At 38.5% G+C, this 20,075-nt stretch overlaps 2 protein-coding genes across 3 annotated transcripts in view; both read left to right on the top strand.

Moving 5' to 3' along the window:
- The window catches only part of znf653 (zinc finger protein 653), a 12,670-nt gene extending 8,549 nt beyond the window's left edge, over positions 1–4,121 (top strand). For both annotated transcript variants that reach the window (XM_036213367.1, XM_024272089.2), the window contains 2 exons: positions 3,154–3,253; positions 3,336–4,121. In XM_036213367.1, the coding sequence (XP_036069260.1) occupies positions 3,154–3,253; positions 3,336–3,513 (278 nt within the window). In that variant the 3' untranslated portion in view covers positions 3,514–4,121. The remainder of the gene's footprint in view (positions 1–3,153; positions 3,254–3,335) is intronic.
- A 9,439-nt stretch (positions 4,122–13,560) lies between these two features.
- tspan35 (tetraspanin 35) overlaps positions 13,561–20,075 on the top strand; it is an 8,243-nt gene continuing 1,728 nt past the window's right edge. Inside the window, exons 1-3 of the mRNA XM_024271426.2 lie at positions 13,561–14,471; positions 15,291–15,369; positions 16,884–17,099. Coding sequence (XP_024127194.1) covers positions 15,313–15,369; positions 16,884–17,099 — 273 coding nt within the window. The 5' untranslated portion in view covers positions 13,561–14,471; positions 15,291–15,312. The remainder of the gene's footprint in view (positions 14,472–15,290; positions 15,370–16,883; positions 17,100–20,075) is intronic.

The raw sequence follows: 20,075 nt of genomic DNA on the forward strand, positions 1-20,075 counted from the left end.
AAAAGCTAGAAAAGAAAAGTAGCATGTGGAACCAGTCTCTCCAAATGGAAAAGAACAGACTGAAGAACAGGTGATTCCCACACACCGTACCTGTTTGCACACAGATGTGACCTTCACCATCGGATCTAATCTTTTAAACGCTCAGAGAAAAATGCTCAAACAAGCTCATCCATTCAGATGCTCATTTCAGAGACGCTGTAAACGATTCATACAAATACTTCCATAAAAAAAGGAGAGTTGCGCGTGCAGGGGGAGGAGCGATCAGTCATAGTCAGGAGTTTTGTAAAAAATGTTTTTGTGTTAAAATGTTTTACTTGAAGCTTTTGCATGAAGCTTCAAATAATTCTGATTTGTTTCCTATTGAGCATCAATAATTGATTTGTTGGTTAGATTTTGTTCATGTATTTAAGTTATTTTTTAATGAGATGATCTCATAATAGTACAATAAACTAGTTTTTAAGAACTCTTGACGTGACAGCCTGCTGTAAAGCAGTGGTCCCAACATTTGGAGTTTAGCTAATATGACAGTATGATTCTAGCAGGTCTTTTTTTTGTCAAAATTAGACATTTTTCCAGTTTTTTGGCTAAATTGGCATTTAGTTAACATGTTAAAAGCTATCAGCTCTAGCATCTACCATTCAGCTTACACCATTCACACGACCATTATAGCTAGTAATGCTATATATCTAGTTCAAATCGTGAATCAGGAGAAGTTGAAAAAGAAATGCTGCTGAAAATTCACTTGTAGACAGATTGATCCATGAACGTCTTTGTTTTCCTCTTCTGGAATCTGGATCTAAACTGCATGATTGGATAACTCTGATGCTGGTGACCATTCTTGTTGCACCACTAATGTCAGGTTGGGGTGTGAGAGGCTGTAAGCTAGCAGGAGAGATTGTAAGCAATGAGAAGTGGCAGGAGGGACGGGGTTCAACGTTATATTCAGGGCCGAGAAAAGATGTAAAAAATTTACTTCATTAACTGTAAACCTGGAACAAAATTAATCGCAATAATTTTTCTTTTTTAGATACAGCATTTGCCGACCACTTATCTGCAAATAATTTTTTGCAGCTTTTCTGTCTCATAAATTTTCCTTATTGTGTTTGTAAAAAATAATAAAAAGGCTTGTGGGAGAAGTTTGATCCAACTGGATCTCAGGTGTTCTGCTCGGCTGGAATCTACTCAGGTGGGGGCGTGTCTGTCCACTCTAAACTCTCGTAACGGCGGTGGGCGGGACTTTCGTGGAGAACATTGGAGTTTCTGCAATTTTTAGACAACGCCGGTGCTTGTTGTTGTAGAAAATTCATGTTGGTCCCCATCCCAAAATAAAATAATGATCGATTTCCTTGTTGTTGGATTTCTGATAGAAGACAGTTCCGTTTAGCTCCGCCCACCGAAGCGGGCACGCTGCTGTGCATTACAGTGGTCTGATTGACGTTCATCTCCCACTTATTTATTCAAATAAAAGATCGCTTTTGTCCAAAAATGACAAAAAAAACTATTTTCTCTCTCTAATTTAATAAAATCAAAACCAGAGTATAAACACAGTATAAAAAAAGTTTGTTTTTTTGACGAGCTTTAGTATGCTGATCTCACTGCTGAAAAGCAGGACACCTGTTGATAGATATTAACACGTTAATTCTTTACGATTAACTTTCACAGTACTAGTTCTAATCCTAATGAAAAGACCACTGAGATCTCATTAAAAATAGATCAGATGATGATCGAAGTGGGACTTCAAAGATAAAATAGTCCATTAACATCACAGTCACTGTGCATATAAACACCTCGCTGTACACATTCAGCTGTGTGAAGGCATTTTAGCTCAATGCTAACAGGCTTGTAGGAAAAATGATGAAATAACAGATGTTAGTAATCATCCCAAAGTCATAGCAAGCAGCAAAAGAGGGAAAAAAAAGTACCAAAATCCAGAAGAAAAATAAAACACTAAATATAATCAAGTAAAAGAATAAAAAATCTGCATAAAAATATCAAAGAATGCAGAGTAACAATGACAAAACTTCAATAAATAAAAAACATTCACAGCAAACCTATCAACTAAATTAGCTTTTAAAGTAAAATATTTTAACATAAATAAATCTGAAAATTCACTAAATAATAATATAAATATGTATGAATAAGAAAGAGGATACTGTTTAGATCAGGAGTAAACTCAATCGCACAAGGAGCCAAAATCCAAAACACACCGTAGGTCGTGGGCTGAACAGGATGAACATTTATTGAACTCTCTAAAACCACATTTTGAAAATGTCACTTTTTTAAAATTACTACGAAAAAGGCAGGAAAATTATTCCAGAATAAATCAAATGAAACCTTAAACAGCTTTAAATATTTTACTCTCCATACAAATATATTTTGTTAAAATTAAACAAGTTAGAAATAGGTCACGGCCCCGGGCCTCGACTTTGAGACGTGTGCTTTAGATGTTACAACAACAAGGAGCATCTTCTGCAATAGAAATAAAAGTTTGAAAATCCACACCTGAAGTAGATTTCTGCACTCTAGAAGTAAATTGAATGGGCTGAAACTGTTTTAAAATCCTGATAAAAAAAATGCAAAATTATCTAAAAAATAAATAAACAAAAAAGCAGATTGTTATTAAAAAAACTGAATTTAACAGCAAAAGCTGCTGTACCAGTTTTTACAGAAAAAAACGAAAGTTTTCCTTTAAAACAAAAAAAAAATCAACAGATGTGGAAGAAATCTGAAATTTAGATCAGATTTTATTTAAATATAATTTCAATAATAATGTCAAAAATAGGTTAAAAAAAAGTCAGAAACAAGAGTAAGTGAATATTGTATTCCAAATAGTTTTATGTAAAAGACAGTTTAGTTCAAATAAACTTTTTTAAATATAAAAAAAATTAGGAGCAACATTTAGTTTTTTTGTATAAATCAAATTTGCAGCTTTTTCAACACAAAATATTTACTTTAGGAAAGTTCCACAACCCAAATGTTGAACCTTCACCAATGGAGTATTTGAGAAACGATCAAACTAAACCAAAACGTTGGACCGCAGTCGTCTTCAGGGAGTTTAAAAAAACGGAGACATGACGTTCAGCTGGAGCAGGCATCATGTCTGAAGTCCCAGTGTATTTATCGTCACATTTCTCTGCTAATGTGTTCCTGCAGGAGTCCGAGATTTCATCTGTGAGACGTGCGGGAAGTCCTTCAAGCGGAAGAATCACCTGGAAGTTCACCGGCGCACCCACACAGGAGAAACGCCGCTGCAGTGAGTCCCGTCCGGCACGTCGCTGCTGTGCGTGTTCCCTGACAGTCTCTGCATGCGTCCTCTTCCCGTTTCCCTCCGACAGGTGTGAGATCTGCGGGTATCAGTGCCGCCAGCGCGCCTCGCTGAACTGGCACATGAAGAAACACACGCCGGAGGCGCACTACAACTTCACCTGCGAGTTCTGCAACAAGAGGTTTGAGAAGCTGGACAGCGTCAAGTTCCACAAGCTGAAGAGCCATCCGGAGCGGCAGGAGACCTGAAGCAGTCGGATCCACCGTTTCCATCAGCACCTGCCGAGACCGAGGCCGCGTCCGAGCTTCCCTTTGTTGAGGCGTCACAGAAAGGAAAAGAGGCAGAAACACTCAGAGCAGAAAACATCTGCTCAGCTGTTAACAGACCTCATTGCTCTGCTGCGGTCAACACCAACACTGAAGCAGGAGAGTCAGTTTACAAACTCACACCATTGCTTTCTGTCATATCAACAAAATCCCAAACCTCTCTGACTGGACTGGACTGGTCCATCCCAGCTCCATCCAGTCAGAATTGTCTTTTTTCTTCTGAAATGTGTCCTTCTCTTCACAATAGGAAAGCTAATATAATCGCTTTTTAACTCCATAACACTGGAAAATGATCAGCAACAGAAAATAACACACGTTCTTCAAACTTCCCAATTAATGCAATTCCAGTGGATTCTGAAGCTGAGAAAAGGGAATTTCAGTTCAAATGATTTAAATTTCAGTTAACCTTAAACACACGTGTGAAACTCAAGGCCCGAGGGCCGGATCCGGCCCTCCACATCATTTTATTTTATTGTTATTATCTTGCGCTTATTTCTAACTTGTATAATTTTGACAAAATATATTTTTATGGAGAGTAAAATATTGAAAGTTATTTAAGGTTTAAGTTGATTTATTCTGGAATAATATTTCTGCATTTTTACTATTCATAATTATATTAAATAGTTATTTAAAGTTTAAAAAATTAGCATTATGCTAGCTTTTTTGAATTTTTTGGTATTTACTTAGATTTTTAGGCTAGATGCTAGATGCTAACTTCTTTTGCTAATTTAGGCTGTTTTCAGTTTTTATGATATTTTGAAGTTTAGCTATTTTTTCAGTTACATACTAGCTGTTTCAGCTAACCTACATTGTTTTTTTTGTTTTTTTTTTTTTTTTAGGCTAATTTGACATTTAGCTAATATTTTAGCTGCTAGCATCTTCAGCTATCAGCATTAGCATCTTCAGTGGCCAAATTCAGCTTACAGCAGTCACATAATGCAGGTAATGCTATACATCTAGTTCATAATTCTGTTAAATAGTTAAGGTTTTAAATTTTAAAAAATGTAGTTTCAGAGTGTTCAACAAATGTTTATCCTGTTCAGCCGTGACCTAAGATGTGTTTGGATTTTGGCCCCTTATATGATTGAGTTTGACACCCCTGCATTAACACCAGAGCTCCAGTATTCATGTCACCTGTTTTGCTGTAACTGCTTTTCTTCTTAAGAATCTACTGGAATTACGTCGATTGTAACGGTTGAAAAGTAACAGTATGTTAGATATTAAGCGTCACCGGTGACGCCCCAGGTGTTAAAGGGTTAAAGTCTGTTCTGACTTGAAAAGTGGCCATTTTGTTCTTTAATCCTCCACCAGAACAGATCACTCATTACAAACTGCGCTTAGTTTAAAAATGAATATATCAGGGAGAAAATGAATGAAGCTTTTAAACAGAACAAAAGAGTAAATTGGATTTGAACTTTGATCATTTCTGTTAAACATCTGCACTTCCTTCCATGCTTTTATTTTGTCATCTGTTGCACTTTCTCTGTTTTCAAGCACAGGGGAGAACCCGAATTTCCCAAAAGTTACTGACTTCTTGCATTCTCATATGTCATTTTTTAAAATTAACATTATTATTGACACTATCATGTGGGCATAAAAATAAACACTTTCATGTGCATCTGTGATACAACTGGAAGTCAACAAAAGACATTCAAATCTACCGCGACGCTGCATTTAATATAGCATTCTTTCCTTGATGGACTTTGTGCTCAAAAGTAGTTTCTGTGAAACAAATTAAAAGGCTTTAAGTTGCTGATTTACCTGCTGACAAGTTTACAAACTGTAGTTTGACCCAATTCAAATTGATGTCAATCCGAGCAGAAATGTTTACAGGAAACAGTTAAAAAAAGATGAAACTCAATACTTTTCCTGTTTTAGATAAATCTTTTGCATAACTTTTGCATCAACACCACCAAAGATCTTTTTGTTTTACTGTTTTTAAACCCTAGTTTCAGCAAACTAAGTGAGCTTATTTTAAACAAATAATGAAAATAAAATATTATTTAAAATAATTTTGTACTTATAAAATATTTCAATGTTGCTATTCAAATGTACTTTGGCCCACTTGGAGATAAAAGTGATATCTCTAGAATTATTAAAAAAGAAATTCACAATTCTGAGTTTGGTTGTCTGTCTTTATATTTTGTACTTTAAAGGATCTCTATATCATTCAAATTGATGCAGGGTTTGACTTTCGTCACTATGGAGAAGTTAGGATGTGATGTCATGTGGGCTGTTAGCTAAAAAATGACAACCTGTTAAGCTTTTCCTTCCCAGTAAACACATCCAGAGGCTAAAGAAAATCATCGTCTCTTTGACTTCTTTGTTGATTGAAGCTGGAAGCTGAGCAGGTCGTAGACCCAAGAGGAGCTCCAAGGGTGAATCGGAATCGGTTCTCTATCCGTACTGCTGCTCCCTATCCCTACATGTTTTGGAGCTACGCTAATATTTACACATAAGCTGCTAATTTATGCTTTCTTTCAGTTTTAAGGCTATTTTGAAGTTAAGATATTTTTTAGCCACATGCTAGCTGTTTTGGCTAATTTAGGGTTTGTTTGTTTTTTTTTGTCTTCAAATTTTTAGGCTATTTTGAAATTTAGCTGTTTTTTCATCTACATGCTAGCTGTTTTGGCTAACCAAAGTTTTTTTTTCTTTTCTGTTTTTTTAGGCTAATTTGGCATTTAGCTAATATTTCAGCCACATCCTTGCTGTTTTGGCTAATTAAGGCTTTTTTTTTAAATAAGTTTTTAGGGTGTTTTGGAGTTAGGCTAATATTTAAAAGCCAGCTGTTTAGGCTAATTCAGGCTTTTTGTGTGTTGCTATTTTGAAGTTGAACTATTTTTTCAGCTACATGCATGCTGTTTTGGCTAACCTATGTTTGTTTTTTTTTTTGTTTGTTTTTTTTGTATTTAGCTTATATGTTAGTTTGCTCTCAGCTTCAGCGTTTTCAGCTATCATTTTCAGCATCTTCAGTGGCCAAATTCAGCTTACAGCATTCACACTAGCATCATTGCAGGTAATGCTATACATCTAGTTCATAATTATGTTAAAAAGTTAATTTTTTAAAGTTTTAAAAACTATGTTTTAGTGTGTCCCATAAATGTTTATCCTGTTTGACCTAAGGTGCGTTTTGGATTTTGGCCCCTTGTGCGATTGAGTTTGACACCCCTGCTTTAAGACACGGGTCAAACTCTAGAGGGGAAGCAATTCAGATTCAGTGTGAGGAGTTTTCAGATTCTGAAGAGTTTTCTGCCCAAATAAAGTGGACAGATGTGTGGTAGCTAGTCATACTACAGGTATTCAAACTGATTCCAGGTAAACACATCAAAGCCAAAAAAAAATTACTGAATTAGCTTTCTATTTTCTGTCAACACATTTTATAACATTATAAACTGATATTTAAACACAACTTTAGCCTCAAGGGCTGCATTCCTGCATGTTTTCCAACATACCCTGCTCTGTCATGTTTTAATTGGCTGGACATACCTGAACCTGGTAATCAGTCATAAGTAGGGCTTGAATATCTGGAAATCATGCAGACACAGTGGCCCTCGAGGACGTGAGTTGCCTAATCCTGCCCTAGAGCCTCCATACGGAGCAGGAGTCAGACGCAGCTATAAGCCAGTAGAGTTCAGGCAGGGTTGGCCATCCATCCCTGACATCTCAAGGATCAGATTTCGGATAACGCAGTTCAGGTGTGGGTCGGGGCAGGCGGCAGACGAACGGAGTCGGAGCAGAAAAAAACAGGAAAACAATGTCAGGTCAAAATGATAATGCTCAGTAATGCAATCAAATTTGGCATTAACAATACTTCGCACTGAGTGAGGCTCTGTGCGCTGCTTAAGACATTGTCAATATGATTTAGGTGAGCGGCATCCGGGGACTGTGTGCTGAAGCAGCTGAGAGATGTAGTGAGTCAATGGAAGTAGATTTTTTGTTTTGCCGGTACTATTACTCCTGACAGACTGGACGTGCTTCATGTCCTGAGATCTCTGATTTATGCTATAAGATGACAAGTGGATGTCCTGCTTTTTCCAAATCTATATCTGGTGCTGTGATGTCATTTCACAGACCCAGACAAAAACTTGTAATCAAGGACTACTACATTTTGAGGCATTAGCTACATTAACACCAAACACAATTTACATGGCAGTATCATCCAGTTTCCATGTTGTCATTGTACTGACCTGATCTGAGGTCCTGAGACATAATTTGCGGTGGTAAGTACAAAAAATTGGAACTTTGGCGAGGACGACTCATCGTGTCAGCCAATCAGGGACTCAGCTTTGGGAACATAACTTGTTCAGTAACACAACCAGAAGGCAGAGTCCAAATCCACCATGGAGAAAATCTGTTGTTCTCCTAACCTTTATGATATTTTTCATTTTTTCATCAAGGCAATAATAAAAAGGTCCTCAAAGTTTATTTGGGTTTTCAGACTACGTAATGCAGACCAACAAATCGTCAAAGTTGGTCATAGAGAGACGGAAGCAGGAAGCTGCTGTCCTTCAGATTCAGCTCCTGCAGTAGATGGTGAAGTTCACCGTACTGGGAGAGTTTTTCTGAATGATCTCATGAACCCAGACAAGGAGACGTGATTAGTGATACTTTTGTAGAACATAAATCCAATCTCTCAACATTCTCTGTGTCTTCCATGCGTTGTAAATGAGATCTCCATAAACACTGCTCCCTGTAGCGAATCCGGGGCAGATGACACAGAAGATCAGGTCAGAATGAGAACGCTCAGTGATGCAGGCAGAGTGGCCAGAACAAGACTTCGTAGACTTAATACTGATGCCAGTGATTGCAGATGGAAAACGGTTGTGGGCTTTTGGGAGTGACAGCAAGGGCTGATGGGAAGTGTAGTGTGGAGACCCAGGAAGTGCTATTACTCCGGCTGATGGCCAGAGGGGTAGACGGGACCAATTCATGACAAGTACATATCAAATTTTGGGGAAAAAATGTTATTTTATCAGACACGTTTTTAAAGAAGACAAAATAATAATAATAATTTACAATAGCATTCAAAAAGGTAAGGTTGTATGAAGATAAAATGGTGACCCTAGAGCGCAAGAAAAAGTCCATATTTTGGTCAGAAGAGATAATTCTCCTTCAGTTTGACAGACCTATCAGTGGAAACCAGTAGCATTCATTCAACAACACCAAATTAAAACAATAGATAAATCATTGGAATTTTTATGCAGCATTCATGCAAAATACTTGACGCAAATATATTTTCCAATTTTTTCTACTGTATATTTAATGTGAACGCAAATAGAAAAAAAAAACCTTGTTTGAGTGCAATCAGGAAGAAGAACAGGAAAGACAGGGTTACAAATCAACCGCCGTCCTTTCAGTGACCTTTTCAACCAGAAGAATACGAGAATAACATGTTTACTAAAGTGATGTCTAACTAAGCTGACATGGATGGTGGATAGTCAGCTGTGGAAGAGAAAGGGTGACTGATTAACTTCAAACAAACAGATAAATAAATAAAAAAAAGATTTTCAGTGCTAAAAATACAACAGAGCATCAACATTCAGTTTTAGGTTTTTGTTTCAGTTTTTTTTTTTTTTGTCGCTTCTATCAAGTCCTTCTAAATTGAGCAGTTTTGGGTGATGCTGATCCACATTTGTAACACTAACAAAACCTTTAGAAAGAACTCTTCCCTCCCTAGATTTGTAAACGGAAAGGCAGTGATGCTGTGTCATGGTTTTGGACATGGACATGTCAGGTGATTTCACCAGATTTCTGACCATTAAACATCTTTACACACTGTTTACATTCTTTCATCTGGCGTAACTCTTCAACCATTTACGCAATTAACATAATTCCATCAGATTCTGAAGCGGAGAAAAGCAGCTCTACGCTGATATGTAACACTTAACAACAGTGAAGTGTTCATACAGTCAACATAAATCAGCTGATTCTGTCGTGGAGAAAAGCAGGTTTGTGCCGTTATGTAAGATGTAGGTTATGAGCGTTAAGATAAGAGATAAAATAACACTTTATTCTTCCCATGATGTGGAAATGTCAGTGTTTCAGTATTATAGATGGAAATCATAAAGCAGGATAAGTATGTACAGCACAAATATTTCACATATTTACAAGAAAGAGAGAAAATGAGTTATAATAATGTAGAGTAGTTACAGTGACTACAGTGTAAGATGAGTAGTAACTATTGTAATAACAAATGAACACATTTCCAGTGGGTTCAGTGGGAACAGTTCTGATTATAACGTCTCACAGCAGCCGGTAGAAACGACCTGTAATGTCACTTACCAGCGGGGCGCCTACAGCTAGCGTTACGGCTTCGATTTGAGCGCCGCAGTCTTTACGTAACTTTAAGAGTGCGAGAGGAAATCCCACTGCAGACGATTGTGTTCGACCTCTGGGGTCTGGCCTCTGTGGCGATGAGAATCATTTACGTTGGGTTCAGATATTCGCCAGAGGTCACAGCTGAACTGCAGCGAATAAGAGGGGGATTACTGTACTTCCTAAATAAATGGCGGGTTATTGCGTGAACCTATGTGAGTTCGGAGTTTTGCGAGGTCAGTAGCCAAGCCTGTAGCTCACGTCAAGGCCCAGGGGCCGGATCCGGCCCACTGGGTGATTATATCCGGCCCTCCAGATTATTTTATATTTTATTAGCGGCCCGATGTTATCTTGCGCTGGTAACATATTACAACACATTCTCGCTCCCAACTAGTCCCAGCTAATATTTACATGCTAGCTGTTTCAGCTAATTTAGGTTTTTTTTCAGTGTTTTAGGTTTTTTTGGAGTTTAGCTATTTTTTCAGCTACATGTTATCTGTTTTGGCTAACCTAAGTTTTTTTTGTTTGTTTTTTAGGCTAATTAAGCATTTATGTAATATTTTAGCTGACAATCAGCCTCTTTCAGCTTTTAACTTCAGCATCTTCAGCTATAAGCTACAACATCTTTAGCAGCCAAATTCAGCTTACAGCATTCACACTACAGGTAATGCTATATATCTAGTTCATAATTATGTTAAAAAGTTACAGTTTTAAAGTTTTATAGTGTTCAATAAATGATTATCCTGTTCGTCCAGCGACCTGAGGTGTGTTTTAGATTTTGGCTCCCTGTACGATTGAGTTAGACACCCCTGCTGTAGCTGCAGCCATCCAGTAGCCAATATGAGCTATCTGCTGTAGCTATACCACTCCAACATTGCACCTGATCTATAATGCTAGCCGTGTGAGCTTAAGGTTTAGGTGCAACAGTCTGTCGCTGAAAAAAATGCTTACTGCCAGCTCCATGTCAAACAGGAGATGGGTGGAAGGTTCATGTGAAACGTTCATTCTGATCTGATTTCTCACATCAGAATGAGCTGAACGGGTAGTTGATGGCGGAGTTTAAATATTTTTTCGGTTTTTGTTCACGAGTGAGGGAAGATCTGAGCGTGAGATCGACTGGAGGATTGGAGCTGCGTTCACTGTTATGCAGTCGCTGAACCGGTCCATTGAGGAGAGCTGAGCCAGAAAGCAAAGCTCTCAGTTCCAGTACTCACCTATGGTCACGAGCTTTGAGTCATGACCCAAAGAACGAGATCCCGACTACAAGCGGCTGAAATGAGTTTCCTCCGGAGGGTGGCTGGACGCTCCCTTAGAGATAGGGTGAAAAACCTCGGTCACCCGGAGAGAGCTCGGAGTAGATCCGCTTCTCCTCCACATCCAGAGAAGCCAGTTGAGGTGGCTCGGGCATCTGATCCGGATGCCTCCTGGACGCCTCCCTGGTGAGGTGTTCCGGGCATGTCCCACTGGGCGGAGGTCTCAGGGAAGACCCAGGACACGCTGGAGAGACTATGTCTCTCGGCTGGCCTGGGAACGCCTTCAGGTCCCCCCAGAGGAGCTGGAGGAAGTGGCCGGGGAGAGGGAAGTCTGGGCATCTTTGGTTAGACTGCTGCCCCCGCGACCCGGTCCCGGATGAAGCGGAAGAAGATGGATGGAAAAAAGGAGCTGATCCATGTTGAATGTGGGATGTGTCGAGGTGTTATGGTCAAAGAGTGTGTGTTATTCTGGTGTCAGGTATTAAAGGGTTAACTTGTTTACAAAGCAGCTTTGTGAAGGATCACTTTCAGTTTTGTACCTACATGTTTTCAGTGAAACAACCCAAACCAAAACCTGTACATTTGGGAGTTAAAAAAGTAAACTGCATCCACTGCTGCCTCGCAGAAATTCAATTTTTTAACCAGAAATAACTTCCTGCTCTGAAAACATCTTAACTAATTTCTAAGTTGTGTGTCCTTCTACACAACAAACAGAATTATGATTTTCACAAGGCGTGATAAAGCGTTCTTCTCTGCTTTTGAAATATCTGCTGATAAAAATGTCTCAAATTAAATAAATCAAAAGTTTAATACAGGATTTCTTAGCTCTGAAAATTACACATTTTTTTGTAGAAATTAATCACTTTGAAGCAATTATAGACAAATATCAAAAGTCTTCAGCTGCTTTTACTTGACTTAAAACAAAATCTGGTCAAACAGTGAGAAAAAGGAGTAGCATCAGTAAAAGGAAGGATGTTCTTCGTGTGGGGGTGTGTGGGGGCTGTTTTGAAACAAGGCTTATGTTGAAGCTAAGTTTAGTTCTGGGATGATTAATAAGCTTGAGTGAAAAATTTCTAAAAACTCCCCCTCAAGGAAGTTAAATTCATTGTAGATGGGAAGATTCGAAAAGAAAAACATTCAGTCAAACCAACACTTGGAGATTATAAATGTAGATTTTAAAGATGTTTCTATTATATCCTGACTGTTTCTTCTTTCTGTTTTTATAAGCATTTATTAAAAGCTAAAGTCTGTTAATACGTTAATGATCACCTTGCATTAGCTTGCAGTTTGTCCAGTTGTGTTCAGCTTTAGTGTTTTAAAGACAGACATGCTTAATATCCTCCTGACTATGACGGATTGTTCTAGAACAGAGGTGGGAAAACGTTTCGACTCGTGGGCCACAACGGGTTCTAAAATTTGACAATAGGGCCGAAGCAGGAGCAGATATCTGGAGTTTATTTTATGGTAATCCCACCTCATAAAAGAAAAAATAAATAAATGATACACTTTAAACCAGGGGTCTCCAAACCTTTTCTTGTGAGGGGAACATAGCTGTGTTCTTCTCTGATGTGGGGCAGAGGTCGGTGTGGGTCACATGTGAAAAGTAAATTCAAATTCAAATTGATTTTATTTATAGAGCACTTTTCATATAAAAAAATACATTTCAAAGTGCTGTACATAAAAACAAACAACACAATAAAAATACCCTCTTGTTAAAAATAAAAATCAACCACCTAATTCATATGTGAACAAGTGCACCAACAGACAAATAAAACGAATGATAAAATATGAATACATAGGAACCCTCACGTTTCTAAATGTCAAATGAGAGAACCCTGAAGACCCCGTCAACACCAACCTCCTGTCATCTGGTCGTCTAGTTCCTGGGCCAAGCAGCGAGAGCCCCGCAACCCACAGCCTCCCACCAGCCGAGGAGAAACCCCATACGAAGGAGCAGTGGGTACATCAGGGCCATGTCCCGTGGGCCAGGAAGCAGACGACCCAGCCAAATGTGAGAAGACACTAGTTTAAAAGCAGATGTTAAGTAAAAGAAACAAGCCAATGAGTTAAAAGTAAAGGCCCCGGGTAATTACACCCGGCCCTCCAGATCATTTTATTTTATTGTTATTAATGGGGTTACCCGCAGTTTGTCCACCCTTGTTCTAGAAACACGAGTCCGTCAACATTTTTAATACTATTTCCTGAAAGATTGGGAAAAAAAGGATGGATTTCTTACAGTGTTTTTATTCCTTTTTATTGTCTCTAACCACTTTTCCTGTAATGTGAGCTGAGTGTGAAACCATCTGATCTGGGCTTTATTCACACTTCTCCTAAAACCAGATAAAGATAAAGGTCTATTATTATTTGCTCAACTAACACTTCTGGTATAAGTATTTATCTTCGTCACCAATGTGAGAAATAACCTTACAAACAAACAAAGGCTCGTTCATCACGAGTGTTTACAGTTGGTGGGTCAAAACTCAAGATTATGCAAACCTTCATCACTGGAGCGATTTCTCATCTCTAACATTGTAGGGTTTTAAAAAGTCACATATAAGACCTTTTTTTCTCAAATGAAATCAGAAATATTTGGGGAAATCTCTGATAAAAGCAGTTTTTTTTTAAACCCCCTGTTGGCCTTGTAACCATAGAAGAGTGACACCACTTGAGTTCATTTGAATGGATTCATGACTCAGCCTCTCCAGAACCCCAGAACCTCCCCCTCTGCATGTGTTTATGTTAGGTTTTCTGCCTCAGCATCTTTCTCACAGATCAAGATGGCTCTTTTTTCTTTTTTTGAGGTAGGGATGTTTTCTGTTTTGGCATCCATTTGACTTTTTCTCAAGCTGCTGCAGATGAAACCGCAGAAAAAGGGAAAATTCTCCATCCCACTTTTGCAGTCATCACCATGTGACTAGGGTTGGGGGGGGGGGGCGGGGGCGTGTTTTTAGGCTCTGAGTTCCTGCGTGGCCCGACACAGGTGAACATTCTGTGCTCCGTGCAGGTGTAACAGGTGATCCGCCCCTCCCTTTCTCTCTCTCTCTCTTTCATTGGGCTCCAGCTCCATGGTGAAGTGCTGCTCTGGCCACGCCCACCTCTCATCCTCCCTCCCTGTTTCCTTAAACCAGGCGGCAGGCTTTAAATAAGTGCAGTTTGCCGGAAAAAGTCTACGAGCGCTTGTCCTACAGAGGTCCAAAGCCACACAGCCGAGCAGCCTCCGGACAATATTGTGATAATAATCCTCCACTTTTGTGAGATTTTTAACCTCTGTGACCAGAGCAGAAACTCCACAGCCTCTCATCTTTGTTTCAGGTAAGAGTCTTAAACTTGCTTTTAAAGTGATTAAAACGGTTTCTTACATTAAAATCCAGATGACAATGATCGTCTGTCTCCTGAGAGCCGCCTGGCTGAATGAGTCCTTTGAGATCTGCTCCTCTGTGTTTTGGGTGGAACGCTTGTTTGTCAGAGACCAGCTCCACTTTCTTCAGGTTTTTTGGACAGTTTTGCATGTGAGTCTTGTTAATACATCACAGAGCTGACTCACAGACTTCACAGTTGAAGCCGGAAGATCTCTCCTCTGTGAAATGCTAGTGGGAGTTTTGGGGGAGTCAAGGCAACGGCTCAACATATTCCTGACAGCATCCCAGTTGTATGATTAACTGGATGCAGGTTTACTGTCAGAGCGCACTGGGGCTTGAAGAAACGACTCGCACTTCCTGGTCCATCCAGGTGAGTCTGGTAGAGATTAGATGGGGATGCTCACCGCCAGGTTATGCTTTGTCACTGCTTTGTCTGCCCAAACAAAGGACGACTGTCCGACACGGATCCTATTCAAAAGAGGAAGAGCTGAAAAGAGTCAGAAACAGAGGATATTGTGAGAGGGGGAGTCTGGGGGTTTATGGGAAACTGAGGAGAGCAACTTCCTCCTTCATTGAGTTCTCAGAAAGGGGTTTTCTCCCTTGATGAATTATCAACTCAAAGGTAAAGGCGGCAGTTCCCCTCCTCTACTACCAAGGAAACGGCGGCACAAACACATCGGCTGATTTGCAATTCACAGTGTTCTGGTAAACCCATCTCAGCGTGACGAGTTTGTGGTCAAACTGAAATGTTTTTTCCCCATTTTCACTACAGGTGAGACAAAACTTCTACAAAGATGGGGTGTTTTGGTTTCCTCAAGACCATGATGTTCATCTTTAACGGCATCATCTTCGTAAGTGCTCCCTCGGCTCCATCTGCTCCTGAGAGCCGCGTCACGCATCATGTGCAAAAACATGCAAATCAGTCGGCTTCACTTACTTTTTTTTTCCTGGAGTCAACGCATGAAATGAGCTTTTCACAACCCAGCAGGATCCATTTGACTGGAAAAAATATTATTCAAATGGATTTTCCATCAACGTTCCGCCTTCATGACCCAGGCGCTTTTTGACGACATTTTCAAAAGTTAAACATTTTTATTTTAATTTATCAAAAAACTGGCAATGACCAACAAAATGATGCTTCTTTTTAAAATTAAACATCGTCAAAAAGCAAAAAAAAAGAAATAAAAAAAAGTGTTAAAATAAATTCAAAAATATAAAAAAAGTGTTAAAATAAATAACATTTAAACAATTATTAGGATGATGTTTATGTTTTATGCTTTATTCATGCTTATGTTATAATAGTACAACATGTTTCACTTTTAAATGAGATCACCCTGTATTAATAAAGGTTTAGTAATAGTAATTAAGCAAATCATTCAACAATTTCAATAAAATAAAAACAAGAAGTTTGTGAAATTGTTGATTCTCAAAAAATAAATATATACTTTTAATCAATTTAAAATATTTTTACATTTTTAAGAGCCCTGTAACAAACTATTATTTAAAAAAAGAAAATGACAAAACAAAATGTGTTCAAATAAATGTACACATCGAAAAAAGAGAACATTATAAAATAAATGTGACTGTAAAACAGTAAATTCTGACAATAATAAATAGAAAAAAATGTGTTTTTTTAACATGTTTTTGCTGTGGTTTATTTTTTGATGATGGAAGATAAAAGTCAGCTTTAATTTTTGATTTCTAAGTTCTTCTTTATTGGAACAGACAGAAACACGCTGTTGGAAAAACATTTTATTCATGATGTAGATAATCCACCAGAAGGGTCTCTGCTCTGCTCCATTCTGATCATCCACTTTCAGACAAATAGATCCATGAATGTCTTTGTTTTCTTCGTCTGAGCTGGAATCTGGATCAAGACTGTACAGATGGATAACTCTGATATTGATCACCATTTTTGTGGTGCCGGTAATGTTAGTTTGGGGTGTAAAGGGGCTGTAAGTTAGAGAGCTTTCAGTTATGGGTAACTGTGTCCTAGAAAATGACAGTTTTTTTATTTATTTTGGCTACAAACAGCACTGGGAATTCTTTTATATTAGCTCCAAAGATGATTGGAGTTAGATTTTAAGGATATGGAGGTAATACAGTTACTGGATGCAGAGAATAAAGTGCCTTCAGGCAGGTGTTTTCTCTGTAAATATATCAGAAAAACCGGTTGAACCAGCGAACACGGATGCTCCTTTCACTGCTGACAGTCTATCAATAGAGTCTCTTTGTTTAGCAGGTCAAGCACACAATCTCTGTACTTCTTTCCACTCTGAACTTGATCTCTTTTCATTTGGTCTTACACCAACATTCAAATGTATTAATGAGGCTTCTCCTCTCTTCCTGATTTCTCCTCCGGCAGCTTGCAGGTGCCGCCATCCTTGGAGTTGGGATCTGGGTGAAAGTGGACAAAAACTCCATCCTTAGTTTCCTCACAAAGGTCCAAAACGGTTCGTCAGATCTGAATCAAGCCCTCAACGTGGGGTACTTGCTGATCGCTATAGGCGGCGTGCTGGTCCTCATTGGCTTCCTGGGCTGCTGTGGAGCCTCCAAGGAGAGCAAGTGCATGCTGCTGCTGGTAAGATGCTGCCTGCCTCTTTGCTTGGAAGCCTTCTTTGTTCTTAAGGTCAAAAGTTAGTCTTTTATTGACTACTTAAACCACTTTTTGGAGGTATAGATCAGAGATTTATGGGATGAGGGATTTCTCAAAGTCAGAATATTTTCAAGAAAGGCTGGATGCAAAATTTTGCATCACAAGGATAGATTTATGCATATGTACACATACAAATGACGATGCAAAAAGAAAAGAATTTAAAGCTGCAAGCGGCCCACCTTTGACCACGCCTCACATCCTTAGCAGCTGCTACACACCATTGCTCCTGCCTCTGTCAGGCTGGTCCGAGCTGCATGCAACACATTCATGGTTGATTAAGAAACTCGGCGATTTATCTGTTGGTTTTATCTCTATAGCAGCTATTTAATCTATTGGTCACCTGGGGATACCGAACATCGACCTGAGTTTCAGAAGAATCGACAAAGGAAACTTTTGGATTTTCTTAGCAATGGAGGTTATTTGAGAACCACGGCCACATTCCTAATATGGTCATATCCTGTGTCATTATTTGGTTCAGCTTTAATTGCAACATTTGTTCCCAGAACTTAGACACAAATGATGCAAACCCCTATACTGACTTGTACCTAGAAGTCATTGACATACTCTCAGTATGGACGCTGTTGGGAATTTGTTTTCCAAACTGTAATACATTAAAAATAGTTATTTACAAGTAATCCCTTACCTTAACATCACCAACATAGCTCTTTCATGGTTTCTTTTCACGACTCTATACCCATTCAATTCAATAATTTTTATCCTTAATCAACTACAGTAACATGTGGTGTTCCCCAGGGCTCTGCTCTAGGCCCCCTTCTTCCATTTGGCAATCATTTTAAATCCAAAATGTTATTCCACTTCTACGCCGACGACACTCAGCTCTACCTGACCATCGATCCCAACGCCGCACCTCCCCCATCCTCCCTTTAGATTGTTTTGATTTGTCAAAATGTGGTTTTCTTACTTCCTCAACCCTTTAACTGTCAGATCAACCAAACGCTAGAGCACATTTTGATAACACACGTTTAGAAACATCTATTTGTTTAAAACAACATTTATTTAATTCATTTTAACTATTTATTGTTAAACTTAAAATAAGCAAAATATATCATCTTTGTTTTTTGGCTATAAATTCAGTAACTATAGAGTTGACAGCCTTTTCGTAACAGTTCTATAGCATTTTTACGTCCAGTACAGGACAAAATTCTTTGTTAGGAGCATAACTATTAAAATGAAAGTTTTTGGGTCCAAACAGGAAGTTTTAAATAGCATTTTTTTTTCAAATAAGGGTTACTAAATTAGCATTTAATGTTTAGATTAATTAAGTCTAGGTGCACCTCGTAGATAAACTATGTAAAGGTTTTTAAGTCCCTGGTGACTCAAAGAGATCCTGTTTGCTCTTTGCTTCCTCCAGAACATTTCAAACACTAAGCAAAACTTTAGTAAAAAGTCTGATCCTGTATTAGTTTAAAGCACATATTATCTTATGCTGTACAGAGCTGCACTGGGATGATCCGGTCTGGCACAAGGCGTCTTTTATTTTGAAAGGAAATCACGCAAGCTTCTATCAAACATAAAAAATAATTGTTGAGATAATGCTAGTTTCTTTTTACATCTGTTTTTATTTATTCCAAAAAAAAGCATAATTCATATTTATTATTAAAAAACACATTGTAATGAATGCAAAGCAACATCAAATTAAGACTTTGGAACTCCTACAAGGTTTTGGCTCTATTATAGGTGGCAGACCCCTGGTCTAGTTTATGAACACATTTTTGGACAAACGTTGAGCATTAAATTTGACGCACGTCAAAAGAGGGAGTGGACTCGAATTTGACCCATGAATTGCGTTCGGAGTCAAATCCAACGTTTCGTCTGTTTTTTTGAATTTGTTCATAAAGGTTGGACTTTTCTCATAAAAGTGTGACTTATATACCGGAGCGAATTATATATGGTTGTTTTCTTCTTCATTATGCATTTTTCTTGGCTCTTGTGACTGAGACTCTGGAGCGACTAATAGTCTGGAAAATATGGTAATATAAATTCAATAAATGCTAATTAAGTAATCCTTACTTTTAAAAAAATGCTATTTTATTTTTCTTTTCTTTTTTTTGTTCTTTTTCCCTTTTTGTCTTCAGCAGTCTTACACTGCTAGGTTTTGTTACTTTAGTTTGGGGTTGGTAGTCTTAGTTTGTGGGCTTTGTTTATTTGTTTTCTTTAGTTTTGGTTAAGCAGCCATTATCAGGAGCTGCTGACTCTGATGGTCGACATGGCTGGTCAGCAGTCTCCATGACTTATTTTATGTTTGTCCAAGGAGCCACCATGGAGAGATAAAAGAACCACATGTGGATCTGGAGCTGCAGGTTGCAGACTCCTGATCTAGACGCTCCCATTGAGTGTTCAGAAACTGTCTTTTAGCCTCATCGCTACATGATGGAGGCTTTGCTGTATCTCGTTTAAGATACATGGAAGATACAGATGATGTTGAGAGGTTAAGTAATTTATTTTAAAGAGCTCCACAAAAACATCTATAATCACATCTCCATGTCTGGGTTTTTCCGTCTTTTTCTTACAGTGATTGTTACCTTCTATCCTGCAGGAGCTGCATCTGAATTATATGTTTTTAGTTGCTCTTCTGTCTGTTTTAACCCAGTTTGATGGCTTTTTGTCCTGCATTAGTCCAAGGAGAGAAAAATAATAACAATCATAATAATGTCTTGATGCAAATAAGAAAAACATCATAACATCCATGAGGAGAATGAATAGATTCTCAGCCATGTTTGTTTTGAACGAAACAACTTCTTCTGTGTTTCTGTTGGCAGTAAATACTGATACACAAACCTACAGCGCCCTCTAGTGCTTGTTAGTGGGGAAACAACCGCTAAAAGGCAACCAGTTTTTGTTGGGGAAAATAAAGAATATATGAACCTATTGATGTCTAAA

Source organism: Oryzias melastigma, linkage group LG8, assembly GCF_002922805.2.
Source record: "Oryzias melastigma strain HK-1 linkage group LG8, ASM292280v2, whole genome shotgun sequence".
In the NCBI taxonomy this organism is placed as follows: Eukaryota; Metazoa; Chordata; class Actinopteri; order Beloniformes; family Adrianichthyidae; genus Oryzias; species Oryzias melastigma.